Source organism: Antechinus flavipes, chromosome 2, assembly GCF_016432865.1.
Source record: "Antechinus flavipes isolate AdamAnt ecotype Samford, QLD, Australia chromosome 2, AdamAnt_v2, whole genome shotgun sequence".
In the NCBI taxonomy this organism is placed as follows: domain Eukaryota; kingdom Metazoa; phylum Chordata; class Mammalia; order Dasyuromorphia; family Dasyuridae; genus Antechinus; species Antechinus flavipes.
Window position 1 is genome coordinate 513462417 of NC_067399.1, and position 17305 is coordinate 513479721.

At 36.4% G+C, this 17305-nt stretch overlaps 1 gene segment (V, D, J or C); it reads left to right on the plus strand.

Moving 5' to 3' along the window:
• The window catches only part of LOC127551023 (T cell receptor alpha chain constant-like), a 38039-nt gene extending 21011 nt beyond the window's left edge, over positions 1-17028 (plus strand). The window contains 4 exon segments of the C gene segment in view: positions 13509-13766; positions 14249-14293; positions 15674-15781; positions 16362-17028. Of these exon segments, the coding sequence occupies positions 13509-13766; positions 14249-14293; positions 15674-15780 (410 nt within the window).
• Positions 17029-17305: the final 277 nt, after the last annotated feature.

Consider the following 17305-nt stretch of genomic DNA (forward strand, 5'->3'; position numbering starts at 1 on the left):
TATATCTCACAAAGGAAATGTTTAAAAATACTACTTATTAATAGTTTCTTCTCTCAAACCTTACTTCCCATAAAAGGGCCAGCTCCCTAGCTGTGGTGTATAAGTAGAAAGGGAGGAATGAAATTGCCTATTTTGTTGCAGTAAAAATCACTGTGGGAAGCACAGGAAATTTCAAAGCTTCCTTTGGAAAAGGAACGAGACTGATTGTTGAAACAAGTAAGTTCTATGAGACAACCTGGCTTGTATTTTGTATAAGGAGAAATTCCTAATAAAAGATAAGATCTTATTTAAAAGAAGAAATAAATTGGAGCAAATAATTTGGTATGTTCATAACACTATGTCAGGTCAGGGGATTTGGGTGCAATAGAGGTGAAATATAGTAAGTCTTCACAAACATTCTGTGAGAGACACCTATTTTTCAGATTTAGTATTATATATAACCTTGGGTCAGATTATTGTAAGAACTAAAAAGAAATGGTGCCTTTCTGCTTTTGTCTCCAATATATCCTGTCAATACCTTGTTTGTATATAGTTGTTTGCAAGTTGTTTTTCTCATTAGACTATGAACTCCTTGGGAGCAGAACCTGTCTTTTGTCCTTCTTTGTATTTTATGTTAACTAATCTAACTAAGGCTATCAAAAGGTGACAAAAATTCAGTCTCTGGACAGTTTCAGGGAGCTATTTTGTAAACAGTCAGCTCTACATGGAAAAATCAAGATCATTGCTAGGCCTTATAGCATATTATACAGTTATGATAATACTGTATATTCTCATTATACTTTTACAGTTTTTCAAAGTATTTTTATGTACTTCTTCCTTGGGCACAGAATAAAAATAATTTAATTTTAAAACTTTTTAAAATAGAACTGAAAGACCTATATCCTCTCCTGAGATGTCCCTCCAGTATAAGGAATGGGGGACTACTCTAGTAAATGAAGCAGCAAGAAGTACATGAGTCACCCAAGAAACTTATTTAGATATAGAAAAGGACACGTTGGCTCCAAGTCGTGCTACACTTGTGTTTTTATTTTATGTCTCGGTATAAGATGATGAAGATGTTCTCACTCTGCCTCAGTCCTGGCAAAGTAAGACATGTCTAAGTGAAAAGATGATGCCGTCTTCACCAAATGTGAGATATGAGGCAAATCAATGGTGTAATGTCTGTCCAAATTTATAGAGATATGCTTTGCCCTGAATGAATAGAAAAAAAATCTATGAACCAAGTACTATGCTAAGCCCTGGAAACAAAAATATAAAAAAAGAGTCCTTATTCTCAAGTAGATCCCTTTCTAATTAATAGGAAGGATAGTACATATTGGGGAATGAAACCAGGAAAGTTAGTGTTGGTTTGGGAAGTCACAGAAACAGCAAATTTTCTCTCGTGGTGTTTTGACAAAATTGTGAACTTCCAGGAAATAGTTAGAATCTATATTTATGGGCAGATAAACATGATATTAAGAAAAAATAACAGCCCATAGTAGCACTGATGGTTTGATGGACAAATTTAAAGCCATCATTTTTTCATCTTTAGATATCACTCATTACAAACAATGCTTTGGTTTTCAGGATCAACTTCTTTTTTCTTGTAGGGATCTAGATGGCAGAGAACTAAAACTCTTGATACAGTTTAACATATTCCAGCCTATGATATGGTGGGTGGTACCTTAGCTTTTTTGTAAGGCAGTGACCCAGAATGTGAGCTATGGAAACGGCCAGTATTTTTCTGGAAGGGGATCCAAGTGACAGTGCTGCCAAGTAAGTATGGATGCTCTTGTTCATGTTCACTGCACATCCTGCTTCAATACCAGACTTCATACATAAGTAGTTGCCATGTTCTAAGCTTTTTGCCACTTCCTTATATTTTTCTATCTCTGCTGTCCCTTATCTTCTTGTAGAATCTCTGATCTCAACTGTGAGATTTGTAATCTTTTAAAAACTGACCATGATTCAGGACCCCATATGAATAGGAAGTCAGGAAATCAAAAAATCTCTTGGACTTCTCTGAAGCACTGATGCAAATAGGATGTAGAATTACTAATGTAGAAAAAGAAATAACTATCTTGTTCTGTAAGTTCCAAGCAGCTTAGGAGCAGTTTGAAAGCAGTGACCTTCATATAGCCATTGAAGCAGACAAGATGTCGAGAACACTGTAGCGTAGAGAAAAAGACCTGGGATTCTGTCCAGCTCGGGCACTCCATATGACTGGACAAAACATACAGGATTGGAGGATTTAGACAGAATCTTACAGACCAAATCCAACATCCTTATTTTATGAAGCCCAGAGAGGAGAAGCAGCTTTCCTAAAATTACCCCAATGGTAGATAATGGAGACAAAACTCTGAATCTAAGTGTAGTGCTGTTTTCACTAATCCTACGATCTCCCCATTTGTCTTATTTATATGACAAGTCAAAATGAGGTAAAGGAGCCAGGAAACTAAGAACTCTCAGAGATAATCCTTGGCAAATTATGACTTTAAAATAGTTTCTCATCTCCTTCAACCCATTTTTAAAGGACCCTTGGATACTTTTCCCTAATGATTGTTTCCTCAAATACTAAAGCCCTAGCCCCCAATCTTTCAATACAATGACAGTATGCCATTTAAACATTCATTAAACATCTAAACATTCAGGAAATTTGCAGGAGTTATTTCTTTTTATTCCTCTGCTCTTGGGAGAGTGGAGATGGAGGAGTAATGTACCCTTTCTAATCCACCCAGCTTCACTCCCCAAAAACCCAAGAAGAAAAATATTTCTGCAATGAAGTTGGGAGCAACTGAGACAATTCTAGGTAACACTCTTGAAATCTGGCTGAGTTAATAAGTCTAATCCTATGAGTAATCTTTATTCAGTTCATATTATGATCAATAGGGAAGGGAGAGCAAGAAGTTGAAGGATGAAGTTTTGGGGCAGAGGAAAGAAAGACAAAGGGATAGAGAGGCAAAAGGGAGACAGAGACAGAAAGATTCAGAGATGGAGAGAAAATATGAAAGAATGAATATTGTAGTGTGAGATGGTTTATTGCAAAGACTGCCTTTAGAGTGTATATCTGGTAGAAGTTACATTCTCACACATGGGAGAGAAACTATACTCCTAATGTGAGTTTTAGAGAAATGATAAAGGAAACTTTCCAAACAAAGAGAGGATTATGAAAAGAAATCTCTTTCAACTGATAAAGGAGTTTTGTGTTGTCTAGGGGCTGTTTACTTGTGTCTTTCTTACGGAGAAGCAGAGCTAATGATATTATTGGGAACATATTGGGAAGGAGTTTTATTTATTGGTTTCTGAGCATGCCTCCAGGCAATTAGGCCTGGAAAAGAAACTTGCTTCCTTTAGCTATGAGGTTCAACATTTGCCACCACACCTCTGTGGCCTCCAGACCTGTTAGCCACTTAAGAAACTGAAAGAAAACTCCCTTCCTATCCTAAGCCAGTAAAATTCTACTGGGACAGGTGCCTTGCCTCAGGGGAAAACAGGTCTGGGTTCTAATAGGTTTCCTGAATAATACTTCCTTTTTCTATTCTACAAATAAGTCTCTTTGCCTGGGTGACTGTGGTACAGTCTCTTTGGTAAATTACATTTTAGTCATTTAAGAAGCGACGAGGAAGAATTTGGTGTAATGAGGGAGAGGGGATTTAGGAGGTGTTATTATGATTTAAAATGGCATAGAAAGTGGCATTATTTCATGAATAAAGCAACCATGAAATAAGTTTGCATATGGGATGTGATAGTGAATTTGGAAGATGGACTTAGGCAGCCATCTTATCATGCCAAGTTGCAGGTATTTTGTAATGCTTTGAACCAGAGTGCAAACACTGGAACTAGAAATCTTATTTGGGGGAGTGGGACCATGCTTCAGATCCATGAAAGTAAGTGTCTTATCTTCTACTTTGGTCAGGGGTTGAGGGAATCCTAGTTATTTTTACCTAAGCTTGTGCTTTATTAGCTCATTTTTTATAGTTATTCTTGAGATTTGAATAGGTGAAGATTGGTCACTCAGTCACTGGGTTAAGGAGTATATTCTGTTCTTTTTTGTTTATTTACTGTTTTACTGATATTCTTTTCTTATTCTATAACACTGTCACTTCTTACAGATTCAGCCCACCCCTAAAATAAATTTCTCTCCAACAACATCACTCAATCCCCAGAATCGAAAAAACAGTCAAATAAAACAAATCAATACCAGTCACATCTGAAAATGTATGCCTCTTCCAACATCTCTGGTCCAATACATCTCTGAGGATTAGGGTCAGAAAGCTCTTTTACCATAATGTCTCCTAAGTCATGATTGGTAAATTTGTTGGCAAGGTTTCTAAAGTCTTTTATTGTTATTCTTTTTATGACTATAGCGATCATGCACATTGTTCTCCTGGTTCTGCTTATTCTACTATGCCTAAGAAGGTTGTTTCCGAATATAGTAAGCTGTTATTATGGTTAGGGAACAGGGAGAGAAGAAAGAGAAAAGGGTGGTAAAGGGCATAAGCTTCCCTGGCATATTGATGGCTTGTCATCCATGGCCATTTGAGACAAATGCTTTTTGCAGAGAGAAAATGAGACTATGAATCTGGGAATTATTTGGCACCATCTGGTTGTCACTAAAGGAGAAAAGTAAGCTCCTCGGTTCCTGACTTTTGCCAGACATTTACAAGAACACTAGCTCTAGCTTAGGATTCTACATCTTAAGAGAAATGTAGAAATCTTATTTTTAAAAATAAGCATTAGCAAGCACCCTGAAGTATGGATTGTACAATCTCCCAAACCAGCTTGACTAAATTCAAAGAGATTCATCACCACGTTGGCCACAGAGTGATGATTTGGAACCATTGTGGCTGAACACCATACTTAGCCAAATAAAGGTGAGCCATTGTGGGTACAATTTGGAAATTCCTCACCATAAATGGCCATGTTACAATGCTGCAAAGAGCATTGGGATGCTCTAAAAGCCAAAGGGGTCTGATTCAAAATGTAAGTAACCATTCCTCCTCTCAAAACCAAAAAGAGAAATGATAATCTGATAGATTTTCCAAAAACTATGCATCTTTTTGCATCTCACCAATGAGCTTTTTAGAACTTAAGCACAATAGTTTTTGTAGTATATGATTCCACAGTGGGCAACTGGAGGAGACTACAAACTTACTTTTGGGAAAGGAAGCAAAGTGGTCATTGTCCCTTGTAAGTAGACTGCAAAATTGAATGTCTGGGTTCTACATAAGTTGCATGTTAATTGTCTGCATCAATATCTGCTTTGAACAGCTTTTGTTCACATCAATATCTGCTTCCAAGCAATTATTAAACATGTGCCCTGAGCAGTTGCCCCACAGCAATCTTGAGTGTTCAGTAATTTGATCAAATAGATTGAATAGAATCATCATGATTAGGAGGAAATTCTGATGATCAATTAAATTCCATATATATTTGTCTTAAGTCAACTATGTGAAGAGCACTACCAATTTTTTAAAATATATTTTGGAATTACAGAATATTAGACATCATTTAATCCAACTTTCTTGTCTTACAGATCAGGAAACTGAGTCCCAGAGTTCAATAATTTACTCCATGTAAATTGCTAATAAGTAACTAAATAAGGACCCAGTTCTCCTGATTATTGGTCCAGTGTCTTTCTAGTTATTTCTCTAGAAGTAAGTGGTGAAGTAAAGAGTGGTGCACAGAATATTGCACTACACAGAATAAGAGGTTAACAAATGTATGAATGGATAAGTGAAATACAGAAAATGATTCTAGAAATTCTACAAATGACTATCCCCCAAGAGCCTTCATTCTCTTGCTTCTAACAATTTGTATAGCTCCAGATGGATGCCTATTCTTATTTTTAAAAGTTTTCTCCAGGGAAATAGATTCAATGACTTCTAAGAATTATTACCAGTTTTTAACAATTTATAATCCTGTAAGTTTCTGGCAGCTTGAAAGTCTTTTTTGATATCATAACTGAATTTTCCCTGGTGTAATAGCTAAAGGAAGGACTATTTTTTGAGATCCTGTGAATGGAAGTAGAAAGCAGATTAGAGAATGTCCCTTGCCACATCCATCTAGACTAATAGGGTAAAGCAAAGACTACATGTAAAACTGTTACCTACTATGCACATCTTAGAAGCTATAATAAACTGCCTTTTGGAATAGGGACCAGGCTGACTATATAGTCCTGTAAGTATGATACAACTGATCACCACAATTGATAAAGCAAGAACTAAAAAGAAAACTAGATGGTAATTTATGACAAATAAGAACCAGTCATTTTCCACTTTTAGGAAATTCACTAATTTAGATGACTTCTACTTAGCATATCTAAGAAAGAGGCAGCAGTAGCAAGCCAAGCATAAAGCAATGAAAACAGGACAATTTGGTATGGCATAGTCCCCTTTGGAATCTGGTGATTCAGTCTCAGAATGTTTTTAAATACATAAATTACATGATATGATATATAATATACTGAAGTATATATTAGTTGTCAAAATATTTTATTTTGAAAAAAGTTCAGACTCCTGCCTTAATATAGGGATATATTAAAAAGGATCTCATATGCTCTGTGATTTAGAATAAAGCCAATAATATCAATATCAAATAATATGAATATTGTGGAAATGATCTAAATAAGATATGAATTAATGGGCAAATATAAATTCAGCCCTTGAAAGAGGATAGCTAAATTCTCTGGCAATAATAATAAGCATGTTTAATCTGACTCCTATTTCCAATGTGATAATTATTTTACAGCAATAACATTCACAGGATCATAATTCTAGAGACCTTAGAAGTCATATCCAGTCTAATCCCTCTTTTTTTATAGGTGGGGAAGTTATAGTTCTGAAAAACTTTAGTAACCTGCCCAAGATCAACAGTAAGCAATAAAACCTAGATTATAAACCCTCTAATGGGGATGATTCTGATCTCAAAGCGGAGGTAGAGGAGGAGGGATAGAAGATACCTTAAATCTGAATGAACTTTTTGAGATGATAATGCTACTAATGTTCCTTTTCCCTACACCCCCCTCAATGATTCCCTTCCTTAATACTAAAATTCTCAAGGGAAAATGTTTCCTAGAGAGCCAAGCAATGAGTTTAAAAAGAGTTTGAAAGTGGTTCTTGAGATGTACCTCATTAGCAGTGAGCATCATTGTGAAGGTTATTACAAAGACTTCCCCCGCTGTGAGAAATTAGCAGGCAGTAGCAGCAGTCTGATATTTGGATTGGGGACCAGGCTGAGCATCTGTCCAAGTAAGTAAGTAGGTTGGGATAAGGAAAAATGATAATTAATCCTTCTATGCCCAAGACAATGGGTTTCCTTCTTTTCCATAGTACTATAGCACATCAGGGTGGCAACTACAAGATCATAATGTTTCTTTTGCCCCAAAATTTTACAAAATCAGAATCCAGTATTTGGGAATACAGAAAATCTATCTTCAGGCTGAATATTAGGAATGTAAATAATAAAATCAAGGACTGTAACTCTCTGAACACATTGGGGGAAAGAATTGGACAATTCCATCTACTTCGTAATCACTTCTTAACCTCTATTAAGAAATATATGGGAACAGTGTTTTTTAGGTTTTTATAATGCTGTTCCTGGTGGTGTGAATACTATAGGAATTATGGGTAAATTTACTTTGGGGAAAGGCACCCAATTAGCTGTTATGTCTGGTGAGTATTATAGGAATTAGACCTAGAAGGGCTCATAAGATGTCCAATAAAGGCCATCTAGACCAGTTCACTCATTTTAAAGATAAGGAAAAGGCCCTGAGAGATTAACTTAAGAGATCCAATTGGTTTTTGTTTCTGGATCTCAAGCAGCTAGCACAGTGGCATCCAGTCAGTCAACAAACATTTATTTAACATTTAATGTATCCTGGGTACTCTATCTAGTACTGGGAGTACAAAAACATAAGCACTTGATGCTTATTAATTTGTCAATTGTCAAAGGTCATATGTAATAAGTAACTGAGTCAGAATTTGGATATAGATGCCATGATTTAAGATCAACTGTGCCAAATGCTTGAGCTGTCAGCATATGCAATCCCAGAAGTCAAAATCAATTAGCAAGCATTTATTAAGCACCTTCAAATACACTAGATACTATCTTAAGCACTGGTGGGGGAAAAAAAGGAATTCTTGCTCTCAAAGATGAAATGCTGATAGCCTAGCTCTTAAATATATTGACCATTCATGTTTTGGGGGGAGGGAAAAAATATAATGAGGGGGCTAAGCAATTCAAGTGTCTACTATGAGGGTAAGCTTTGGAATGGCCAACTTTACTAGCAGCAATGCTGACTGCTTAAAATTGCCACAGATAACTTTTCCTCAGGAATCACAAAAGTGATCTTAGTAGAGTAGTAATTATTTAGTACCTACTATTTGCATAATTTTATACTAGATACTGTGGGGGATTATTTTTTAATTGTAAGACATGGTCCCCTCCATCAAGGAACTTACAGCTGAATCGAAACTAATATACATTGAGTAGAAAGATTACAATAAATTGTTAAAATATTATACAGGAGGGGTTGGGAAGTTAAGGGTGAAGCTTTCTTGGAGACAGTAGAATTTGAGCTGAGCCATGACAGATGGATGGTAGGGGGGAAAAAAAGCATTTTAGGCTCAACAGCATGAGGTGGGAATAAAGTGATATAATTTCCTTAATGGAGAGGCAAACACGTAGCAGGAATACTGAAAATAATGTCGAATAGAACAAGGTATAGTAGCCTTTGAAAATTAATCAGAAAAGCTGACTTCCTTAGAAATCCCAAGGGTGAAGAAATAGGAACACCAAGGTCTTGAAGTGAACAGAAGAATCCAAAACCAAAACTCTCCAGGCAGGAGGAATAAGCACAACAGCCAGGTCTGGAAATAAAAATATCATCAGCCTGAAGCTGAAGTCGCCTAGGGTGATTGATGCCCATTTACTGCTCTCCTTTTCCTTAGAAAGAAGTTAACTTATTATTTAATAGAGCAGATACCTGGATGTTTCTGTAATAGACACACAAGAAGTAGTACATAGGAGATTCAATAATCAACTTATATTTGATAAGAGAACTGAAATGACTGTAATACGAGATAATTTTCATTCTTCATTTCCTATCCATGGATCTGACCATTAGTATGGTTGCAATGAGTCAAGGCAACATAATATTGTAAAGAGTTCTAGATTTGGAATAGCAAGACAAGTTTAAATTCCATCTTTGCCACTTACTTATTGCCTGTATGATTTTAAGAGTTATTTCACTAATCCTGGCATCAATTTCTCAATCCTATAAAATGAGTTTGACTAGTTGATCACTTAAACACCAGCCAGCTCCAAATTCTATGAATCCTATGTGAGCTATAAGAATTCTGCTGAAACTACAAGCTTGGTCTAAGCCTATAGTCAGTGTTTCTAACTAGGCCTAAATAAACTTATTTGTATGTAGCATAAACGTTATGTGAGCTGTAGACCATTCAGACACCTGCAATCTATCTAAGATCTAAAACATGGCTTTCCGGTCATTTGCAGTTGGACTAAAATAATAGATTGGGATTTAAGATTAGGTAAACTCCCATGCTGAGAAATATGAATAGCCTTGCCAAATCAAACAACTTCAGTACTTAGTGTTTATCCAGTTCTTGTGCAAAATCAAATAGTGCAAAAAATTGTTTGGATTTTACACTCAACCAGTTGAAAGTGTTCCTTCAATCCTCCAATTTTCTTATTGCCCTTAATCTGCATCTCTTCTTGTCTTCCTTAAATCTATTTTAGTATAATCTATATTGACCATGTTAAATTGTAAACTACTTGAGAGTCAAGTCAACTAGCATTTACTAAGCATCAACTATATTCCAAGCACTCTTAAATACTTGAGGGGAGGAGTAAGATAAGCTAAGACAGACAAATGCAGCTCCTGTCCTCTAGGAACTTGTGCTTTAATGGTGGGGGACAGAGGAAATAATAAGCAAACAACTACATATGATATTCTTCATCACAGCATGTTGTTTTACATATAGTTGGACTAATTTGGAGTTTTGGAATGAGGTATAAAAGGGAAAGGAAATGTTTGTGGAAGGAGAATGAAAGTGAAAATGGAGTCTGTAAACTGAAAAATTGGAACTAATTTGGGGAGTGGCACCCAGTGTACTGTATTAAATGTCAGAGCAGCAACAACTCTGTCTGTCCTAGGATTCCAAATGAATAGTGGGCAGATGTGGGAAGACCCATTAGCCTATTTGCCTTCAGCACAGACAGCATTAAATGAGGCTAAAACCATGTGACTCTGGTCTGGGGGCTGCCACACAAGTCTAGAAGCCCCTGAATGCTTAGTCTGCTGAGTGGTTATAGCCTCAGAGAGCTACTGAAAGAAAGCTTCCAAGTGACCCTGTGCCTGGGGACTAAAAAAATTAGGAAACCACATAGTAAATCCTGGCATGAGTTCTGCTTCTCTCTGTCTCCTTGATCTGCAGGAGTATTTGAGGTTGTTTGTTGCAAGTAGAAGTGCTCCTTTGCTCACGGTTTAGGAAAGACTACCATCGAGGTCACCCCCTTTCTCCAAACAATCACATTCTACAACCATGCTATGTAGAAAAGAATCTAGCCCACATTCAAAAACTACAAGGGAAAGTAATTACAGGCTCCTCCATAATCTATTCACATGCTTACCAGTCCTCTCTAATGAACACTCAAATCTTCCCCACTTCTTTTCTATTTCCTTCTTAATCTATTAGTACAGATGGAGTTTCCCCCAACCCTATCTTTTCCAAGTTCAAAAAACCCAATTACTTTAGGAAGTGGGGGAGGTTTACTTAGAAAAGAACAGACTTCATCAGTGGGTAATAAAAACTCACACGGATATATAAAATGCATTAAAAGTTTACAGATTTTCTGAATGGATGCCCATCAATTGGAGAATGGCTGGGTAAATTGTGGTATATGAATGTTATGGAATATTATTGCTCTGTAAGGAATGACCAGCAGGATGAATACAGAGAGGCTTGGAGAGACCTACATGGACTGATGCTAAGTGAGATGAGCAGAACCAGGAGATCATTATACACTTCGACAACGATATGGTATGAGGATGTATTCTGATGGAAGTGGATTTCTCTGACAAAGAGACTTAACTGAGTTTCATTGGAGAAATGATGGACAGAAACAGCTACACCCAAAGAAGGAATACTGGGAAATGAATGTGAACTATTTGCATTTTTGATTTTCTTCCCGAGTTATTTTTACCTTCTGAATCCAATTCTCCCTGTGCAACAAGAGAACTGTTTGGTTCTGCAAATATGTATTGTATCTAGGATATACTGCAACATGTTTAGCATATATAGGACTGCTTGCCATCCTGGGGGGGGGGAGGAGGGAGGGAGGGGGAAAAAACGAAACATAAGTGATTGCAAGGGATAATGTCGTGTAGAAATTATCCTGGCATGGATTCTGTCAATGCGAAGTTATTATTAAATAAAATAAAATTTATTATAAAAAAAAAAAAAAAAAAAAGTTTACAGATTTTCCTCACAATAATCCTCAGGGCAGGTAATAGAATATGAAAATATATTCTTCAAATATCTAAATCAAATATCTTCAAGCTAATTTGTAGGAGTAGACTTTTCTACCATCTACTCTATCTCCAGGGAAGGAACAGCCCTGTGCATAAAGGTCATGTCTCTGGTTTATTTTTCTTTTGACTCAGCCTTTCTCATCTACGCCTAGGGCTGGTTTCTGCAGGTCTCAGCTCTGCAGGATGTTTATGTAGCCAAGACCACAATGGCTTAGTGTGTGCAGTACAAGGTCTGAGCAGAAAAAAAGCAGGCAATGCTGCTGGCCTGGTAGGAGGCCTGGGGGCAGGAAAATTGAACCCCAGTTCCTCTCTGGGTGGTCTGGATGTGTTTATTTTTCCCTCCGAATTTCTACTTTATCTTCTAAACATAGGAAGTTGTGAAGCACCCCCAATGAGAATCCCTTAAAACCCTGAATATTAAAAAAAAATGCTGAAGGCCCCAAAATAGAAAATCCAGCTTTTAATTATTTCACAGGAGTACATTGTAAAGACAAACTTACTATTTTTATTACATAAATACAATAGATTTTAAAATGTTATAACAGTGCCATGAGGCATATACCATAATACGTTATTGAGATAGAAATCTCCTAGTGACAGGCATTCCAAATTGGTGTTGATATGTAACTTTTTAGTTCTTCCCATTTTTGACATCACAAGACCACCTATGGAGAAAACAAGACATTCATCAGTCATCCATCATTCCTTGCACATGGCCAGTTCATATTTTTCACTAGACATTTCCTTCATATTATCCTTTATTCCAGGTCTTCTCTAATTCCTTGTTTACAGGGTGTTGGCTCTTCACACACCATATTTCCTTGAGAACCATAGAGTTGATAGACGTACAATAATACCTATAAATATTTCTATTGAAAAATGGGACTGTTTCAGGGAGTTTAGATAATTAAAGAATTTCACAACTTCTCAAAAGCAACCCAACATACTTTTCTTTCCTCTTTTCCATTCTAATTCCAACTTTTTATTCATTTTCACTGGCTGATAACTTACATAGTTAATAATCTAATTATAATTAATTATATAGTCTGGATAATAATCATGATCTTTACCAAACTAGAAGCTATTCAGTCTCTTTGCTAGGAATTTTGATCTATAATTCTGACTCTAAGTATATTTCATAGTATTTTAAAATGTTTGTTACTATCTTTTTCTTTCACTTTTGTTTCCAAATATTCCCCTGCCACTACCCTTCACAAGAGTCATCTATTGTTAACAAAGAACAAAAAAAGAGAAAAGGAGGAAGGAGAGGAAGAAGTTTAGTAAAACTAACCAACAGATCTGACTATATGTCAGCCCCCTCTTTTCTGCAATGAGGTGTTGCTCTTATTCCCTTCTTGTCTTCTCTTTTTGAAGGCCAAACGTTATCATTAAAGCCAAACTTTATCATTAAAATTGTATAGCATGAAGCTATATATATCTTATTCTTTCAGTATACATTGTTGTATTCATACCATTTTCCTGGTTTTGTTCATTATGCACAGCAGATTATATAAGTCTTCTATGTTTCTCTATAGTCATCATATAAATTGCTTCTTCCCCAGAATCTAGATTGTTGACTGGTACATGGTAGACAATTAATACAAGCTAACTGATTGATTCATATAGAAGGAATATTCCACTACATGCTAGTTTGTTTAGTCATTCTCCCAATTAATAGACATCTACTTTGCTTGAAAATTTGTTACAAAAAGTGTTATATTTTGGTATGTATAAGACCTTTCTTTGACCTTGGGAGGTAGTATGCAATGTCTAACTAACCACAGGATCTATTATTTATATTATCTCTAATTCATAAAAATCTGAAAACATTATCTTCTGAGCAGGGAAGATTCACTTCTTGTAGACTCAAGATTCCACTTCCAGCTCAGTGTGGAAAGTTAATATGGAGTAGGAAAATACAAGAGGAGGGAAAAACAGCACCTCTTTAACTCCATGTCTTTTTTGTTCACAGATATCCAGAAAGCTGAGCCAGCTCTATACCAACTAACAAGCCCCAAGTCAAGTGACACTTCAGTCTGCCTCCTCACAGACATTAATTCTTATAATATAACCTTCAAAAATAAGGACACAAATGGTAGCAACCCAACAGTGCTAGAGATGATGACAATGGAATCCAAGAGCTATGGAGCAGTGGCCTGGGGTAGTAAATCAACCTTCAATTGCACAGATGCATTCCTGCAAAACATGGCCAATTTGACACAGCCCTCAGGTTAGAAGATGAATCTTGCTACACTGTTGGGGTTCTGCTATGGCTCTCATCGAGATAAAAAGCTTCTAAAATCTATTTTCATCCCATAGTCTCTACTTTGGGACATCTCTGTCTTACATCCAAAAAAAGAGGGCATTTACCTTGCACCTTTATTATTGAGAGGATGCGTGATCAATAAACTTTCCTTTCCTACTAGCCCAATGGCAATCCTTTTTGAGTTGTGGAGGGAGGAAAGAGGAAAGAGGGAAGTGCAGTGGTAGGAGAGTGTCTTCATCTAAAATAAGCCAACCATGAGAAGTCAGAGAATATTTGCTCTTGACTACCACATAAGAGTCCTTCTCCCAAGAGCTAAAGGTGCTATGTCTATATTGCATACTAATTAGACATATCTTCCTAGCTTGTAGATAATTTGGGATGGGCAAAGGTATATCCAACTTGAAGATCCGTGAAAGTTATTGAGTTTTTTTTTTTTCTATTTGCAGGTTCCACATGCAATGTCAAGGATGTGAAACAAAGCTTTGAAACAGGTATGTACCAGAAATTATTCCTTAATACAGAACTGGGAAGGACATGAAGGGAAAAAATGCATATTAACCCTAAAGAGGACAGAAGTGACCTACAATCCAGAAAACTTATCTCAGGAGTGAGGGAATAAGAGCTACACTTTAAACCCTAAGTGATTTTTTTGTTTTCTTGACAATCATATAGGACTTAGAGCTTGAAGGGACCTTAAAAATCATCTACTTCAAGAATTTTTAACCTGGGATCTATGCAAAGGATCAATGAATAGATTTCAGAAAGTTGATAAACTTGCATAAAAAAATACATCTTAATTTTCACTAATTTTCAACTGAAATTTGACATTTCCTTCAATTATGATTTTTAAAAACACTGTTTTGAGAAGGGAGCTATAGACTTCACTATACTGCCAAAGGAGGTCCATGATACAAAGCCAAAAAAAAAAAAAAAAAAACTTCTGATCTAGCCCAACCTCTTCCTTTTATAGATAAGGCAACTGAGAACTAGAGAGATGAAGTAATTTTTCAAAGGTCACTTTCCTCCCACAGTCTGAATTATTTTTCCTTCTTGGTATCCATACCCTCTGAAGCTGGTTCCTGCTAGACCATTTATTCATTTAAGGTATCCTAAAATATCTTGGCTTTGTTGTATAAGTTGCCAAAGTGAATTACTTATTAGCAAAGATGAGATATGATTGGAATGAGCTAAACTATAATAGAGCACTGGAGAGCTGAGTCAACACTGAGATTATTTCCTCTCAGTAATCAAGGACCATTATCTCCTTGGCTTTCTTTTTGTTTGTTGGGGGAGAGAGGAATGTTTTGTGTTTGTTTTTAAGTTATACTCATTTCCACTGAGAGGTCCCTGAATCATTCATTCCCTACCTAAGCCATGCATGTGCTCCAAGTTACATTGCCTCTTTGAATCAACCCATCTTGCAACCTAATAACCAAATGGGTTTTCCAGAGTAACAAATGCTTCAGGTCTGAAGGTTAATAGAAGGCAGGTAGTACATGATAGACTCTGGACTGAGAAGTGAGGGTTTCTTTCACTTTTTCCCCTTACTGGTTGTTTGATCTCATGCATATCATTTGACCTCAGTTTCATCACCTGTAAAATAGGTGTTGGGCAAGAAGTAAATGATCCCTGAGGTCCCTCTCATTTTGAACAGACTATAGTTTAAAAAATAGATATGAGACTATTCACAAGATGGGGTCCACTAAGAGGAGAGAGAAACCAAGAGAGATCATAGCCAGTCATCACCAGGCTGTTGACTGCCTGGTAGACTTAGGCCTTCCTTGGACAGGAGTAAGGCCTCATCAGACAGTGGGTGTAGGACTCCCACCCAAAGTGAGCTCCAGTAACCTTATGTCAACTTGATGTTTTAGACAAAGATTTGAACTTGATAAACCTGTCTCTGATTGGGCTCCGTATCATCTTCTTGAAGACTGTGGCATTTAACCTGCTTATGACATTTCGTCTATGGTCAAACTAAAGTAAGTAATGTATCTTTGGGAGTACAGAGGAGAAAAGGGTTAGTAATGGATTCTTGCCAAGTTCTAAGAATAATCCTGGTCCTATTTAAAGTGGTTTAATTCATTAGACTTTACCATTTCAGATTATAAAATACATATATTTAGCATATATATATATACAATTATACAGACAATATATAATCATATATATATACACAATTATACATAAATAAAATTCAATATTTCCATGGCATTTTATATTTTTTCAATTTACTCATATACATTATTTTATTTGGGCCTTATAAAGTCCTAATAATATAGGCAGAGAAGAAGTAATCCTCCTGTTACAGATGAGGAAACTGAAGCAAAGTATTTTGTCCAAGATTGCAACTCCTATTTCATCAGCGTAATCAAATTATTGTATGATGTTAGTATTAATCGTTTATGCGGTCTAGATATAAATAAGGTAACATTGTCTCTGCCCCCCGATACTCTAGGCTAAACTATTTCTGTTATAGCACCAAACAATTCCACCTATTCTACCTGCCAAAGATCTCAATATTCCAGTAACTGATTTCCCTATTCTCTTCCTTCATTTTAGGTCTGATAAGGCATCAAATGGACTTCAAACTTCCACCTCCCTTTTTCTTCATCTACCCATCTCTTTTAGCGTGAGATGAGACTACCTACCAACACCTGATGAATAACTATACACCTAGATTCTTCAGGCATATAAGAGATGCCAAAGACTGGATCCTACCATGTTTTTCGGATACCAAAATAGAATAATCTCCCCAAATGCCAACCCAATCCTTTAAGTTTCTTCCTTGCTGTTTTTAACATCTGTCATTTAATGGAAATAGTAAAGGCATGACCAGAGACTTTTCTGACCATGAAGAAATGTTATACCTGCATCTTCAGTACTCTTGAAAGACTTTCAGAAGAATGGATGAGAGAAGGACCTCATTCATAGATCCCTAAAGGTCTCTTAGTATCTCCAAAATCCTTTTATTCCTTGGAAAAATTAATTTCTAATGACTCCTCCTTCTCTTTCCACCCCACTTCCCACATCATATGAGTGGGAATTTTAAGATGTTTTTATTTTTTTAATAGAGTTCATTTTAAAAATCATTTAATTCTTTTTATTGTTGTAGAAGAGATTATATAATTGGGTAAGATCAACTTTACCATGTATCTGAGCTGTACTATATATTCTACTACCTTGCCAGGTTGATAGACTGTATTAAAGGTGCTTTTGGAAAAGCAAAGATTGTCCTGTTCTGATTCTGGGTTGAGTTGGTATCACTGACCTCAATAGAGGTGATCACTAGCTAAAGGCCGAGGAGGAAGAAAAGAAAGCCTCTCTCCCATATGAGCATTGAAATAGAGCCAGACAGACAGATGGTGACTTTACAACTATACCTCATCTCAAAATGTTTACAAACCCACATAGAATGTCCCACTGAGTGCCATTAGGAGCCCACATAAGAGCTATGCTCCTTATTCTTTAAAACTTAGGCCATCATCTCCTAAAGCCTTCAACAG